Source organism: Corylus avellana, chromosome 2, assembly GCF_965113065.1.
Source record: "Corylus avellana chromosome 2, dhCorAvel1.hap1.2, whole genome shotgun sequence".
Lineage (NCBI taxonomy): Eukaryota > Viridiplantae > Streptophyta > Magnoliopsida > Fagales > Betulaceae > Corylus > Corylus avellana.
The window spans coordinates 38,618,071-38,633,366 of NC_142491.1; the positions used below are offsets into that span (position 1 = coordinate 38,618,071).

Here is a 15,296-nt window from a genome sequence, read left to right on the forward strand (position 1 = left end):
TCCTCATAGGTCAAATCCAGCCCAGAGCCTAGAGGCTAAAAGATGAATATCTACATGTGGTCAACAAGAAAGCATTCTTCCTATAATAAGGCACACCAATTTCATTTCAGGCTTTCAGCTAAATATCTAGCTATCCTTGACCGAAAAGTGAAACCAAAAGAAATCTAGCTATCCCATATAAAACTAAGCACATTGCTCAAACGAATAACATGCTGCTAGCAGGCCAAAAAAAGAAAAACTTGATAATATTTATTGAGTGGGATATTCGAAGAAAAAAAAAATCCCCTGTTCTACATATATGTATTTTCCTTCTTGACATCCACAAATGTTTATTGGATGCTGCCACATTATTCCGGCCACCACCTTGGAGAAATTCACTAGTCTCTTCATCTGTGAGGTTTCCATGCATGTGTGTCTCACTCTCATCACTAATTCAGGTGCTCTTCTTTAGTCTGTTGTGAGTGATAAACAGATACCTTTTCAGTGCAAGCATTAGGACCCATGTTGTCTTCGTGATCTTCTCCTTTATCATCAAAAGCAATGCCGAGCTTAGCACAGTCTTTAGTATCTGGGCATGTAAACCTTTGAAGAAACCCAGTAGGCCTTCTCTTTTCCAAATGGCGTAGAGTGCACCTGAAACTGTCTTCTGGGCTTTTTGCTCAGCTTCTTGGCTCCCATTTTCATCTGATTCTGCAGCCTGAATCATGACCTTGCACCTGTTGGCAATTAACTTGGATCTTTTAATCAAGTTGAGATACGCCATATTTTCATGCAAACTTGCAGAAACTATGAGTTTTACATTGAATATATTCTTAACAGTACAAACATGAATGAATTCATCAGCATGAGGTTAAAAAGCCTCCTAAATATAATCCATGCAATGCATGAGGAAGAATGATTGAATTGACCATCCACCTGATAGCTGGGTAAGTCAAGCAGGTAGCGACACACTTTGAAACTGCACCCAACACGAAAGCAGAAAAAGCAGAAAGAGCTTCCGGGGACGACTCTGTACCTGTTTTTTGGCTCAGCTTCCGATTCAGTAGTCTCTGTTTCAGCTGATCAAATACGGTGTACTGTACAATACACGTTCTAATTTCAGCTTAATTGGTCTTCTCTTGCACCTTAAATCAACTATTCTAACTACTCATCAAATTGGAAGGTGAAAAAAATCCATGGGATTAGAAAAGACCATAGCTAGCAGTTACCATCATCAATTACACATATGGCTAGGATGTCAAGGTCATTGGTCCACTCCATCAAAAAAATTCAGAAATAAAAGTCATTTGCGTCTAAATACAACCTCAAGAAACTGAAATGGGACTAGTGAAACCAACCACACTCTACACACAACCTCTCTCTCTCTCTCTCTCTCTCTCTCTATATATATATATATATATAATGGGAAAGGGTTACAAGAAAACAAAGAACAAGACAAGGTGGGCGCCCCAACAACAAAATGCAAACAGAAAATACAGTGATGTAATGAAAAAAAAAACAACAAATAAATGGAAATTGGTCAAAAAAATGACCCAGTCCACTGGATCTTGGATAAAAATCTAAGAAAATGGCCGCCCGGTTGTTGAAACAGACCACAACCTATATACTTGCACACTGAGTACCTGGATAGATGGGTTTGATGTCAAAAGAAGAGATATGCCAAGACCATCAAATGCCTCACCCCAAGTGCCCTCCGACAGAGTCTTCCAAAGTCCTTTGGATTTCCCAAACTCACTCGTCTGCATCCTTGAGGATGCTGTATCCAAGGGCTGTAAGGTTAAAAAAACCCAGAGATTAGAATATCCAGACAATGAGCATTGAAACTACAAAAGGGTCTATTTTGTCATTAATAGCTCTTTCTTTTCCTCGAACCATTTTTAATAGTTTAGGAATCACAAAATGGTCTATGTTGTTACTAACAGGACTTTACAGTTGTCTGTGCAATTGAATGCATAGAATCACTTTCAGGATCTCAAGGAATAGTGTACTGTCAAATTTTTATAGTCAACATTGCCATGCCTCTTTACTTTTATTTTACTGACTTCTTTTGGCCGGTCATTTTCTTGTAATGACTCCCCTTTCACATGCACTCACCCAATTTTAAGGAAAAGCACAATGAAATATTTTACTTCCCATGTATTGTTTAAACAGAACCATTTCAATCGATGCTCGACATGCATATCATGATATTATCATCATATATCTGCGAGGATATTAATCTGAATCCTTTTGAGAGCTCAATGAACAGAGTTCAAGCACCACGTAATTCGTAAGAACCCCACACTAGACAACTTAAATCAAGAAAGCACAACTAAAAGATGTTTCCTAATCAAGAAAACATGTCAATATATGACTCGCCTGTGTCACTAAGACTGTACAAGCCCCGGCAGCAGCAGCAATAATCAAGTTTGCTTTTGTTCCAATGGTTTTGTTTCCACTCTTCTCCAGGTACAGCCTTTTGAAGAAGCTGTATCCATAGAAGTAAACAAACTGTGAAATAAAGGACTGCAGGTTCTTTGTCCCAAGCCCCTGGTACAGTGAAAGCACCTGCCGGGTAGCAATTGCTTCCCATAAAACATCAGAAATGTTCCTGCAAAAGCCAGAGCAATAAATTATATAAACATATTCATAAGTGATTCCTACCTTAAAAATCTGTGTCACACAAAGCAGCTTATTTGACTTTTAGGCCACATTCGATTAGATATACAATAAGTACACTGTTGAAAAAGGTCAAGCAGAGAAGACAGCAATTCATATATTATGAGCATTGCATGAAGAAATTAATTATAAAAGCATAAGCACCCACATGGAGTCAACTATCCTTTTTTCTGTTGTTTAGAAAGTGAAGCTACTTTGGATGACAACAGCTATTGTTTCTAACTGGCAATGAAATTATCCATGGTTGATATAAAATATGTTTATCTCATTATAACACTGTGGAAGCTAACCGTTTTCAAGATAAAAGACTCTAAAGGAAAACATCAAGCATTACAGAATAATCATGTAAAAGGAACTCAATCTAAGCATCATCAAACTCCCTTTGAATATACTTAAATTTAGCTTCTCTACAATGTAATTATAATATCGAACCAGTTATTCAGACAAAAACAAGTGTCCACTAATACAACAGCCTTTTGGTTTCCTGGATATGCTGATGGTCGGTTAGATTATTAAAAAAGGAAAATTAATGGTTTACAGAAATCTTCCAACAAATCAATCTAATTTGAAATTGACCAATTTTAATTCTCCTTTCCCCTACCTTTACTACAACTAAATACAGAAACTTGCAATAAGGACTTCTTCATCCCAACAACCACTCCCACACTCTCTCGCCCAAGCCTCCCCCACCCCCAAAAGAACAAAGATTAATTTAACAAATTTAACAATTAGAAACAAACAAAATCCTCAAGCATTCTCATTTAAAATACTTTGATTGGCCTGAATCAGTATAATCCAACCCCAGCAACTACAATATTAGTGACAATATCAGCAGATTGACTGAGTAACACTAACTTAGTTTTACCAGAGCCTTTAGAGAATTGTAACTCCATACACAATTAATACAACATGATTTCTCTAATTATAAACTCACAGCTGCTGCTGTAACATTTCTTTATCAAACTATTCCATGCCAAAACTAGAAATTTATGGGCCAGTAGACAAAAAATGGGTATTCCCGTGAGAGATAGATGACCAAACAAAAACCCAGTTGCTATTGTTGTAATTTGCTCCTCCTGTCGCATTTAACTTCTTACATTACCCTTAAATTTGAACTACATTTTTTAAAATTTGAGCTCTCTTTCTTAAGCCATCTAATGGTATTTGTGAAAGAGTGTTTCATTAAAGTGCATTTCATTTATAAACTTTTTACCAGGAAATTTGTGTCATTTGTAACGGCTTATGTCCAGAAATAAGATTCAAACTTTTTTTCTTCTAGGAAAATAAGATCCAAACTTGCTAGGTGTTGCTTCTTAATCACTCTGCAGCGCAATAACACCTGTGCTCTCCCATTGCGAATATCAGCAAGATTCAGTGAATATAGCTACCAAGTCCTATAAATGTCCTCAGCATAGTCTTACAATATCCTATTTATAAGTATAAATTGATGTCACAGACTCACATAACCCACATATAATTGTGAGACAAAGTTCTAAACTTGTTGGAGAATTATAATCAATCCCAGAAAAGAACAAATGAAAATAATTAGCAAAAGCCCTTGTAGAGGAAATATAAACCAACCTGTACTTCTGCTTATGGTGATCTCGAACTTCAGCTTGATATTTGGTCTTACAAGTATCAAGAGGGTACAAGATGGTGGTGCTAACCAGAGCTCCAATGGCCCCTGAAGTGGCCTCTGACAGGGACTCCAGATCAGCGTCCATCTTAAAGAATGAAAAATTGGGTATTGGAGAAATGAAAAGAACGGCTAGAAGATCGAGGAGGTCGAGGCATCCATGAATTTAGGAGCTGCGTATGATAATAAGAGTCCAGAAGAGAAGAGGATCGGGAGAGCAACTAAAAGTGACGCAGTGGCATACACAATGGGTTACTTTCCACAGTTGTGTATCTCTTTGGGAATCGGAAACGTGAACGTATGGGGTTTCTCTCTCTGTCTCTCTCTACGGCTTGGATTTGACGGTCCGTTTGGTATTTGGTTTTTACTTTCGAGATATTTGCAAAGTGTTTGGTATTTGGATTTGACGGTGTTTGGTATATTTACATCTCTAACCATATTTGCAAAGTAATTATTGGAATTGTTTCAAATTTAATAGTTAATTTGTAAAAAAAAAAAAAAAAAAAAAAGCAGATATACAAACATTTCTCTTTATTTTTATATTATAAAGGGTATTTGTATAATAAGACACCGAGTTAACCCTCCAAAATTTTTAAATCCTGTTTTTTTTTTTTTTTTGAAAATTTAATGGAAATGACAATAAAATTCCTGACATCAAAAATTTTGAACAGTCATTAGTCAAATTTAAAACGCACCGTTTTATCTCATTAAAATATTAATATTTTTATTAATTTAATTTAAAAATAAATCTAAAAAAAATAAAAAAAATTGAAGGGGTGCAAACCCCTATGCGGTGGCTTGCGACCACCCCAGTACCCACCCTTGAGGTGGCTTGCGGCCATCCTCAAGGGGTTTGGGTTGGCCCGTAGGCCACCCCTGAGCCCTAGGGGTGGCTCGCGGCCACCCCTTGGGTTGTTTGCGAGCCACCCCTAAGCCCTAGGGGTGGCTCGAGCCACCCCATGGTGGGTTTAAGGTGGCTTGCGGCCACCCTTAACCAACCATGGGGTGGCGGAGCCACCCCTAGGGCTTAGGGGTGGCTCGCAGGCCACCCCAAACCCCCTAGGGTGGCTTACGGCTACCCCATAGGGGTTGAAGGGTGGCGCTGCCACATCTGGCCACCCCTTCAATTTTTTATTTTAAAATCAAATTAATAAAAATTTAATATTTTAATGAGGTGAAACGGTGCGTTTTGAATTTGACTAATAACTGTTCAAAATTTTTGACGGCAAAAATTTTAGTATCATTTTAATTAACCCAGAGAGTAAATTTTCAAAAAAAAACTTGGGATTTAAAATTTTTGAAGGGTTAACTCAGGGACTTATTATACAAATACCCTATTATAAATTATATTTTTATCCCTCTCACATATACCCCCCCCCCCCCCCCCCCCCCTTGGAATAAAACCTCATCTCATTATAATACCAATAAAACATCTAGAGTTATAACACTCTAAATAGTAAATAGAAAGAGCATAATGCTCTAAATGAACAATATCTGAAATACAGTTTGGAATTTTCTCTATCCAAATCTAATCCATTTAATTCATAACTACTTGCTTGGCTAGTCCATGTGCCGCTTGGTTCGCATCCCTTTTAGTATGCTTGATCATCCAGCTCCTCCGAGAGTTAAGAACCACTCTAATATCTGCTACAATTTGCCCATGAGCGCACCAATTTGAAACCAAGGCAAGAATATCTTTGACCACAATCAAAGAATCACCCTCTAACACCATGTCATGCAGGCTCCCAGATCGTAGCAAAATTCAGCAGCCCGTAATGCTCCCACAGCTTCCAGCATGACTGGGGGGGTCTAAGCAGTTTATTGTTTTGCTCAGTGCATCATGTATTAATCCTTTGTGATCCCTCACAATGAAGCCCACACCCATATATTTGTTTATGGTATATCTCTTCATCGATTTAAGAATCAAATTGGGCAAAATGTTCCGTACAATGCAAAAAAAAAATACAACGTATAATATTGACAATCCAAACATTATCTATGACACACAATAGCCTCTTAAGCTATTACAAGACAATATCTATGAAATGTCATTATCTCAATCACTTTCAAATATATAGCAAATTTCGATGAATCACGTCTTTATCCACTGCGAGACCATTGATTATGACTTTTTCATCTCTACTACTAATGTTTTATTAAACGCAATCCCCTTCATTGCCTCTATTATAATAACAATTTTTCTTTATCCGTTAAAATTAGTTAAAACTGCTACGCTAATATTATAAAATAGTTATGAAATAAAAATATAATACGCTAACAAATTTTTTTTTATTTAATTTTTTTTCATGACCAAGGCATCAAAGAACAAGCATGGGGTAATGATGCCCAAGTAGTAATTCTAGATGAGATCCCCTCACTCAAGCAAGGAGTGCTCATTGATTGCGGATGCACAAGTAGTTTTTTTTTTTTTTTTAAATTTAGAGAATTAAGTTATTTTATTTATTTAAATAAAATTTACAATAACTTTTTTATTTTATTTTTAATAAATATTTTAAAAAAAAAGAGAAAAGAGAAAAGAAAGAAAAAAAGTCATATAAATATTAAAGGTATTATTAAGGAATTAAGCATTTTACCCAATTATTTATGTTTGAAAACAGATCCCCCTACCTTTTCCCTCCTTCAAATCTCCACTCTTTCTCGCTCTCACTCTGGCTCACACCGAAAATGAACCTCACTGAACTCTAATCTCTCTGTTCGAACAGCAACAACTCAGGAACCAAACCCCTTATACAGCGATGCAGGACATTTTCGGATCGGTTCGCCGATCCCTGGTGTTCCGGACCCCAGGCGGCGACGACGGAGGGTTTGCCAGTGGCCTGGTCGAGAGGATCGGCTCCTCCATCCGGAAATCGCGAATCGGACTTTTCTCGAAGTCTCCGGTCCGAGCGCTGCCTCCGGTCCCCAAGGACGACTCGTCGCCGATCCGGTGGCGCAAGGGTGAGTTGATCGGCTGCGGCGCGTTCGGTCGGGTCTACATGGGGATGAACCTCGACTCCGGAGAGCTGCTCGCCGTGAAACAGGTTGATTACGTATCTATATCTCTGCGTTGATTCGTTTATGGATTTGATATTGAAGTTTTGGTGGTTCTACTTAGTAGGTTTCGATTGCGGCGAATAATGCTTCAAAGGAGAAAATACAGGTTAGGATATGAATATGCAGCTGTTAATTACCCAACTTAATTCTACGTATGTGAAAATTAGTTTTTTTTATTTGAAATAGATTGGATTCTGAGACGAACAGATTTCTGCTTTGCAATATACTGATTTGTAAGTTTTTTGTATTTTAATCCCTTTAAAATAGGCTAACATTAGGGAATTGGAGGAGGAAGTGAAGCTGCTGAAGAATCTGTCACATCCAAATATTGTTGTGAGTATGGGGTTGCGATCTTTTGGTGGAAATGATGATGGGTTTTTAATTTTCTCATTGTTTTTGTTTTTGTTTTTGTTGTTGCTTAGAGATATTTGGGAACTGCTAGAGAGGACGAATCGTTGAATATTTTGTTGGAATTTGTCCCGGGTGGATCTATATCATCACTATTAGGGAAATTTGGATCCTTCCCCGAGTCTGTAAGTGAATATTACATTGTCATTTGAAGGTTTCCGGGGTTTAATTTGCTAATATTGCTTCTTGAAATCGTTCGCTAAACAGGTTATACGAATGTATACAAAACAATTGTTACTGGGTCTTGAATACCTTCACAAGAATGGAATTATGCATAGGGACATCAAGGTACCTCACACTTCCTTTTAATAGGTCCATATTGTTTTGGAGCTTCTCTCTTTCTCTTATCATAATGGGCCATAATGGGCATGATTCATGTAGGGTGCAAACATTCTTGTCGATAATAAGGGATGCATTAAGCTTGCGGACTTTGGTGCATCCAAGAAAGTTGTTGAGCTGGTATGCGATTGTCTCCAAATAATCAGCCAGTCTTTTTAGTGACTTTTTTTTATATGCATAGCTAAAGAGGTTATGTAACTATACAGGCTACTATAAATGGTGCCAAGTCGATGAAGGGTACTCCATATTGGATGGCTCCTGAAGTTATTCTTCAGACTGGGCATAGCTTGTAAGAACAAATATAAACCTTTTTTGCAAAAATGTGACCACATTTATCTGTTTTTTTTTTTTTTTTCTTGGCATGAAATATGTAGATTAAAAAGGTTAGTTTACAATCAATTCACCTTTTTAAAATAAATATTAAGAGCCTTTTTGACAGTTTGAAATAGAAGAACAAGGTTTGGCTATTGGGACAACTGGTAGTTGTAACAAAGCATGTATATTGCGTTGATGACCTCCATGTAATGTTTAAATAAAATAACAGGTAGCACACTGCTGAAACCAGCATGTCTTATTTGATTAATTTGTTTTTTACTTCTTCATTTGTTTTTATTTTTTAAATTGTTTTGAGATAAAGCTTATGAAGTATTTTTAATGAGAACACCTAGTATCTAAGTAAGATGAGAAAATCCTTTGAAAACCTTCTTGTTCTAAACTTCATTTTGAGGAAATCACTGTGCTCGATCTCATGCAGTTTATGCTTTAGTGAATCTGTGCCACTCTTTTTCTAAAATGGAGAAAAGTAAAATATGGCTGTAGTCCTTAATTATGATCTTTGGACCTCATTAATTTTGGAAAGTGGTTTCTTAGCTCTGCTGATATATGGAGTGTTGGGTGTACTGTGATTGAGATGGCTACAGGAAAGCCTCCATGGAGTCAACAGTATCAGGAGGTACGCACTTGATGCTACTTGTTAAACTTACTACTTCATTTTTTTTGTAAGAATTTGACTGTAATTTTATAAATGTCAGTGTGCGTTCTAAAAATTTTGAAAGTAAGAACCGGTGTTTCTCTCAGGTTGCTGCCCTCTTCCATATTGGGACAACTAAATCTCATCCACCCATCCCTGAGCATCTCTCCACCGAGGCAAAGGATTTTCTGTTAAAATGTTTACAGAAGTACATCCATTGTTTCTACTTTTCTTCTGTCATTATGTTTCCAACATACTTTATGATTTCTATTAGTCAATTTTTCTTCTTTGTAACTCTCACACACATCAAATTATGGCGGCAGGGAACCTGACTTAAGGCCTACTGGATCAGATTTGCTGCAGGTAATCTCTAGAGATGTTCCATATCAATTATTCATTGATTAAGCGGTAGTAATACAAACATCATGGATAAATACATGCCTAAACACAAGTGTGTGTGAACTATTGCCTTCCAATCTGAATGTTTTCGTTCACATATATACATGCACAGAAGCAGACATCATTTTACTTATGATACTGTTTTTTGCTAATCTGCAGCATCCATTTGTCACTGGGGAATATTGGGAATCTCATGCAGTTGGTAGTTCAGTTATGGTCCGTACATTTGCAGTAAGCTATACTAGTTTGAATTCTTGTTCTTTTGATTAACTTATCCTATACTCTAGTTCTTGTTACGTCAGGAATCTGGAAACCAGATGGTAACACCTGGGATGAATCTTAAGAACTCGTAAGTGTTTTACTCTGATGATTGTGGAACATTTGACGAATTTTGATTATTGGTTGTTGGAAATGTTGACTATGGAAACTAAATTGCTGCTGCAGCATGAACACCGTGATTAGAAGGTCAACCTGCACAGGCTTAAAGGATGTCTGTGAAATGGGTAGCCTGAGGTGCTCAACAGCTTATCCTCCAAAGTCCTTAAGAGTGGAATCTTGGGGAGCAAGCAATCATGATGATGATGACATGTGCCAGATGGATTATGACGATGAACTTTTGGTTGATGCATCCATAAAGCTCAAATCCATTTTAAGTTCGGATGATGTAAATAAGGTAAATAACTGTTGTCATGCCCTTTGTGTGCTTTAGGTGGTTATAATGAGCTCCAATAACACTGGCAGATCTCTTTCATTTGAACCAGAGTTTTAATCCCATGTGCGAGCCTACCGACGACTGGCCCTGCAAGTTTGATGAAAGGATTGAGTTGGAGAGAAGTGGAGTAGACTTGTCTCCTAGTGCAACAATCCATAAGGCTGCTGGCAGCCCTGGAGTATCAGATAAGGGGGAGAATGACTTCACATTTCCATGTGGGCCGATGGGGGCTGAGGATGATGATGAAGTTACAGAATCAAAAATTAGAGCCTTCCTGGATGAAAAGGTACCTTGTCCGTAGAGATCATTCTTTTGTGAATGAATTGATGGCATCATTTTGTTATTTTCTCTTATATTTTCTGAGAATCTTGAATTTTTATATGATAAAAATATGACATGGTTACTTGCTTTATAAAATTAAATTAGGCTTTAGATTTGAAGAAGCTGCAGTCTCCTCTATATGAAGAGTTCTACAACACAATGAATGCAGCTGGTCCTCCTGGTGCGGTTCAAATGGCAAATGGTGAAAAAGTTTTGAATAACTCGAGTTTACCTCCTAAAAGCAGGTCACCCAATCGAGCACCTAGCAGAAGACTCTCAGCAGTTATTGATGCTGCAAATGGTGCGGGACACGGGAGCCATACCAAAAATCTATCAAATGCAAGTGGTGTGCACCATCGAGCTCTACAAGAAATTCAGCCACCTCAGGCTAGTGAATGGAAAGGGGTTTTTCTTGATGCTCAGCAGGCATCATTTGGTCCAAGGTTCAGTATATGTTGTTAGGTGAATGTGTTAGCTTACATTTCCTGACAGACTTATCTTCTCCCATCTTGTAACCAAAGATTGAAATGTCTGCAGTGCTAGCTTCTCTGAGATACAAAGGAAATGGAGAGAAGAGCTCGATGAAGAGCTTCAGAGGAAGCGAGGCAAGTTTACATTTTCTGCATATGGTTTAAATCTAAACTGCACTGTGTTTTGTGGTTTTAGTTGGATCCATTGACCTTGAGGACCAATGTTGTGTTCAACTTTAGAATTAACCACCTTGGATTCTAGGTACTGATATTATACTTGTAATTAAATAAGGTATAAGGGGGCTTCTGTCAATGAATGCGCTTTTGAAACCAAGAAAATCCAAGCTCCTTTTAAGCTGAAAAGGGTTTTGAGATTTAGTCTGTTGTACTCTACAGTCTACACTATCTAAATTTAGGGAAAATATGTCACAATCCCCTGATACTTTCGTGCTGCTTGATTTTGAGACTCCGGATTCCAATTTAATGAATTTAAGACCAATGTTTTGAACATTTGTAAATCAAGACCTCTATTAGGTGTTTTGTCAACCAAAAAAAACAAAAATGAACGTGAAAATATAATTATACCCCTTAGATAATTAAAAAAAAAAATATCCATACCCTATGGCCTGTCAACTTCATGGCCATAGAGGGACTGGCCATTCTGAGGAGATCCATGGCCATTGGTCTCCATGGTCAGGAGAAGTCATGGGTCTCCTCATACCTGAGACCATGGTCATGTTTGAGGAGACTCATAGTTACGGATCGTTGGCCATGGAAGTTGACCGGCATGGAGTATGGAGTTTATATATATATATATATATATATATATATTTGATGGAAAGCCTAATAGAGGTCTTGATTTACAAATGTTTAAAACACGTCTTAAATTCATCAAATTGAAAATTAGGGTTTCAAAGTCAAAGCACGAAAGTTCAGGAAAATTGTGGCATATTTTCCCTTAAATTTAACTTGTTTGCGTATTGGTGCTTCAAGAGTGAGATTAGAGAACCTTTTCAAATTGATGGTTCTCATGATTCAAGATCCGCTATAATTTCTAGGAATGAGAAAATTTGAGAGGTGGAGGTGTTGCAATGGGCAATAGCCATCTCATAGATCTGGTTTCTGAAACCTCTCATTACCAAGTTAGAAAAAACCAATCCCATCTCATTCTTCTCGACTAGGCGATAGAGATGTTACAAAATTCTATTGACACTTGTCTCTTGTGAGAACTGCAGGTTGTATTAATGTGTTTATGAGCTTGACATGCATTTTTGTCGTATTTCCGAACAACTCAAGTTTTTGGGACATTGTTTTTGACATTGAAGTTATAAAACTATTTGTTCATGACAATGGAAAGTGCATATTGCAGAGATGATGCGCCAGGCAGGTGCAGGAGGGAAGACACCATCTCCAAATCATCGGATTCTTAATCGGCAGAGAGAACGGCTACGTTTTGCATTCTCAGGCAAATGATGCCATATATCTCACCTGTATCTATGCCACTGTTCAATGGGAAAAAAATTTTGTGGTTTTCCATTGGGAGTGGTCATGTATGTAGTATCATTATTAGTGCAATGGTGCCAACTCATATTGGTCACATTGCAAAATTTGCGTGAATAGCAGGCACTGCAATCTTCCAGAGCAGTCATGGTGATTCAGCAGAAAATATCTCATGAACAAGATCCTCATATGCTCCTTTTTCTTGTGTATGATATTGCGGGATATGAATCACATTACTTTTTGAGCTTATATTTAAAATATATTATTTACTATTGGTATGAAGAAGAAAGACTAATGTAGTAGTTTCTACATTAGGTTTTAGGAATTTGACAAATGCTTTTCAATCTCTATAATTCTCATACTTGCAACACAAAGTAGCTTGTGATGACTGACATAAAATCCTCCAAAATGATGGAAATCTCTCATTATTTATTTGTTTTGTTTTATTTATTCAATTTAAGCTGATTTTTAAGTAATTCCCTTGCCCCGAACAATCTTAGTAGGGTTGTAAACCACACATACAAGGGCGAATAAAACCTTTATTTTACATCTACATCTGTACTTTGTTGAGAGTGGATTTTAGTAATCTCATCACTTTGCAGAATTTGCCAATAATTACACATGTATGGACGATTTTTTTATACTAACTGCCCATGACATTTGCTTCTTTTTTTTTAATGAGCTTTTTCTGATGGGCTTAATCTAATTTTTGAACTAAATACACTTGATGTTAAAATTGCTACTTGTTATAATTCTGGGGTTCTCTCTGAGTTTCCTCAAAGCACAGGTGTTAGCGACGGCAAAGTACAACCAAATATGCCTTTATGTTGTATACATGTAATTTGTTAATAAGACACACCGGTTGCCTTCTTTCACTAAACGATATAGAAGTATGTAAATGCGAATATTATCCGCCTTTGCATATCCATATTTTGCAATTCACTTGTGTATGTGCAGATAGCAAGTATAGTATCTGTCTGCTTGGAATTAGTAGTACTTAGAAAATCAGCCCGTGACCCATGGGGATGGATGGACATATAGCCACTTTTTACAGACACGTGCCTTACGTGTTTCTCTCCCTTTATTTTTTCAAAAAAAGAAAAAAAAGTGTTTGCGTGTTCTTTTACTCTGTTTTTGTTTTGTTGTTGTCATGCTTCTTGAAACGGCACCGACGATTATAAATGGTTGAAAGTCAAAGAAGCATGAGTTTGGTTAAGGAATGATTAGTGTAGGCAGGCCAAGAACAGGGAGCTGTTGAAGCCACCCAAATGTTTCTCATGGGCCTCGTTGATTCTCCCACATGTCTCCTACTGCACGTACATGGCGGGCAATTGGTCTTACATCAAAAAGATTACAAAGAATCTCCAAAAAATTCTTCATGTTCCCCTTGCAAAAATATCAGGCTAACCTCCTGGCGCTATTATCTTGTTGGTGCCTGGTGGGTACGTAAGGTCAAACAAAGCAAAAGCTAAACCTTTAATCTCGATCATCCCATTTTTGAATTCAAAGTTTTCTGGAAAACAGAAAGAGAATGAATGATGGAAAAAAGCAAAATTATTTTGAATAAGGGGCTGAGTTTTGAGTGATAGGAAGGGACTAAAGTGCATGGAAAAGATGTTGGTGTTGGATGAGGTGGGTATTTTTGTATTTTTGTATTTTTTTTTTAGCTTTTTTGTATTTAAAAGGACAAGTTCTTGACGTAAGAGACCCGGATTCTGGGAGATCCACATGCATGATCATGAAAAAGATGAATGACAATGCAGAAACAGAGACAGAGATTTGACTCTTTGGTGAATTTTTCGGTGCCAACATTATATATAAAACACATTCAAACATCACTCAATTCAAAAGCAAAAGTCTTTTACCAAATGTTGACACATCATCACCAAGATATATCCCGACACTCACAATTATAGATACAAGTATTTTGAGTCCACCATACAGATGCTATCTTCAATGATTGGCTCTAATACTACTGTTAGAAGTAACACACATACAGTAAAAATATCTACAAAGAAGAAGAAAAAGCAAGAATCTAACATGATACGATAAGATTGTGTGTTGGCAAATTAATTTTTTTAATTTTTTTTTTTGGGTGTCAAAACATGGTTTCTAAGTTTTAATATTTAAGTTTGAGTTAATGATTAAGTTGGTATAAAAGTCTGTTCAAGACATGAAAAATTCAAGTTTATGAATGTTGTTCAACAAAGACCTAATATCTTTTGATTCCGACATCAGATGAAAGCAAGTTTGATGATGTTAGTAAATTTAAAACGGGATGTATAAAAAGTATGAAAATTTGGTATAGAAAGCCTTGTTTCTAATTCGAAGCTTGCTCAAAATAAAGGACCTCGGAAGGCCGTAATTGCAACCTTGATTGAAACTCGTGTGAATGGAATAGCCTCAAGGTGTTTAAACTTAAACCGACTTCACCTAAGTCTTTTGTTTTCTCTATTTCTATTCTAAGAGCACTAGCAACAAATACCATATAGTTTTTTTTTTTTTTTTTTTATATAAAAATTCACTTTTTTTTTTTGGTTTATATGTCCGCACAACGAGAGAAAAAATGGAGAGTAAAATTCGAACTAGTGACATTCGCTTCATAAGGCATAATCTCTAACCAATTGAGCTACTCCTAGAGTACAAATTCATCTTTCATGATTTAAAAGTGGAAATATAAAATCAAATCTAAGAACAAGTAAAATTAAAGACAAATCTATGATTATAGAGGTAATCAAATTATGGGGGAGAAGTGTATTCCCGTTAATGAGTACGAAGGAATTCAATGATTCCATTTTTGTGTGACTACAATCATGAGTCTCTCATGAT

At 36.8% G+C, this 15,296-nt stretch overlaps 2 protein-coding genes across 4 annotated transcripts; one reads left to right on the top strand and one right to left on the bottom strand.

The window, feature by feature from the left end:
- Positions 1–223: 223 nt before the first annotated feature.
- LOC132165299 (peroxisomal adenine nucleotide carrier 1) lies at positions 224–4,622 on the bottom strand. The gene is made up of 5 exons (XM_059575800.2): positions 4,240–4,622; positions 2,359–2,590; positions 1,623–1,769; positions 916–1,076; positions 224–716 (listed from the first exon to the last, which is right to left on the bottom strand). Exons 1-5 carry the CDS (start codon positions 4,380–4,382, stop codon positions 434–436), a joined length of 966 nt encoding a protein of 321 aa, XP_059431783.2. The 5' UTR covers positions 4,383–4,622; the 3' UTR covers positions 224–433.
- A 2,273-nt stretch (positions 4,623–6,895) lies between these two features.
- NP3 (NPK1-related protein kinase 3) lies at positions 6,896–12,709 on the top strand. Of its 3 annotated transcripts, none has more exons than XR_009440338.2 (17): positions 6,896–7,335; positions 7,413–7,454; positions 7,616–7,681; positions 7,771–7,881; positions 7,964–8,044; positions 8,138–8,215; positions 8,302–8,384; positions 8,966–9,047; positions 9,173–9,273; positions 9,389–9,428; positions 9,624–9,695; positions 9,767–9,813; positions 9,909–10,137; positions 10,226–10,462; positions 10,603–10,959; positions 11,035–11,102; positions 12,337–12,354. XR_009440338.2 is itself a non-coding variant. In XM_059596255.2 (17 exons), the coding sequence occupies exons 1-17, from the start codon at positions 7,051–7,053 to the stop codon at positions 12,438–12,440; spliced, it is 2,064 nt and encodes a 687-aa protein (XP_059452238.2). In that variant the 5' UTR covers positions 6,896–7,050; the 3' UTR covers positions 12,441–12,709. The 3 variants fall into 3 exon arrangements, 2 of the variants coding, with proteins under 2 accessions (XP_059452238.2, XP_059452246.2); XM_059596255.2 differs by having other exon boundaries at positions 10,603–10,940; positions 12,337–12,709; XM_059596263.2 differs by having other exon boundaries at positions 9,624–9,680; positions 10,603–10,940; positions 12,337–12,709.
- The last annotated feature ends 2,587 nt before the right edge of the window (positions 12,710–15,296 follow it).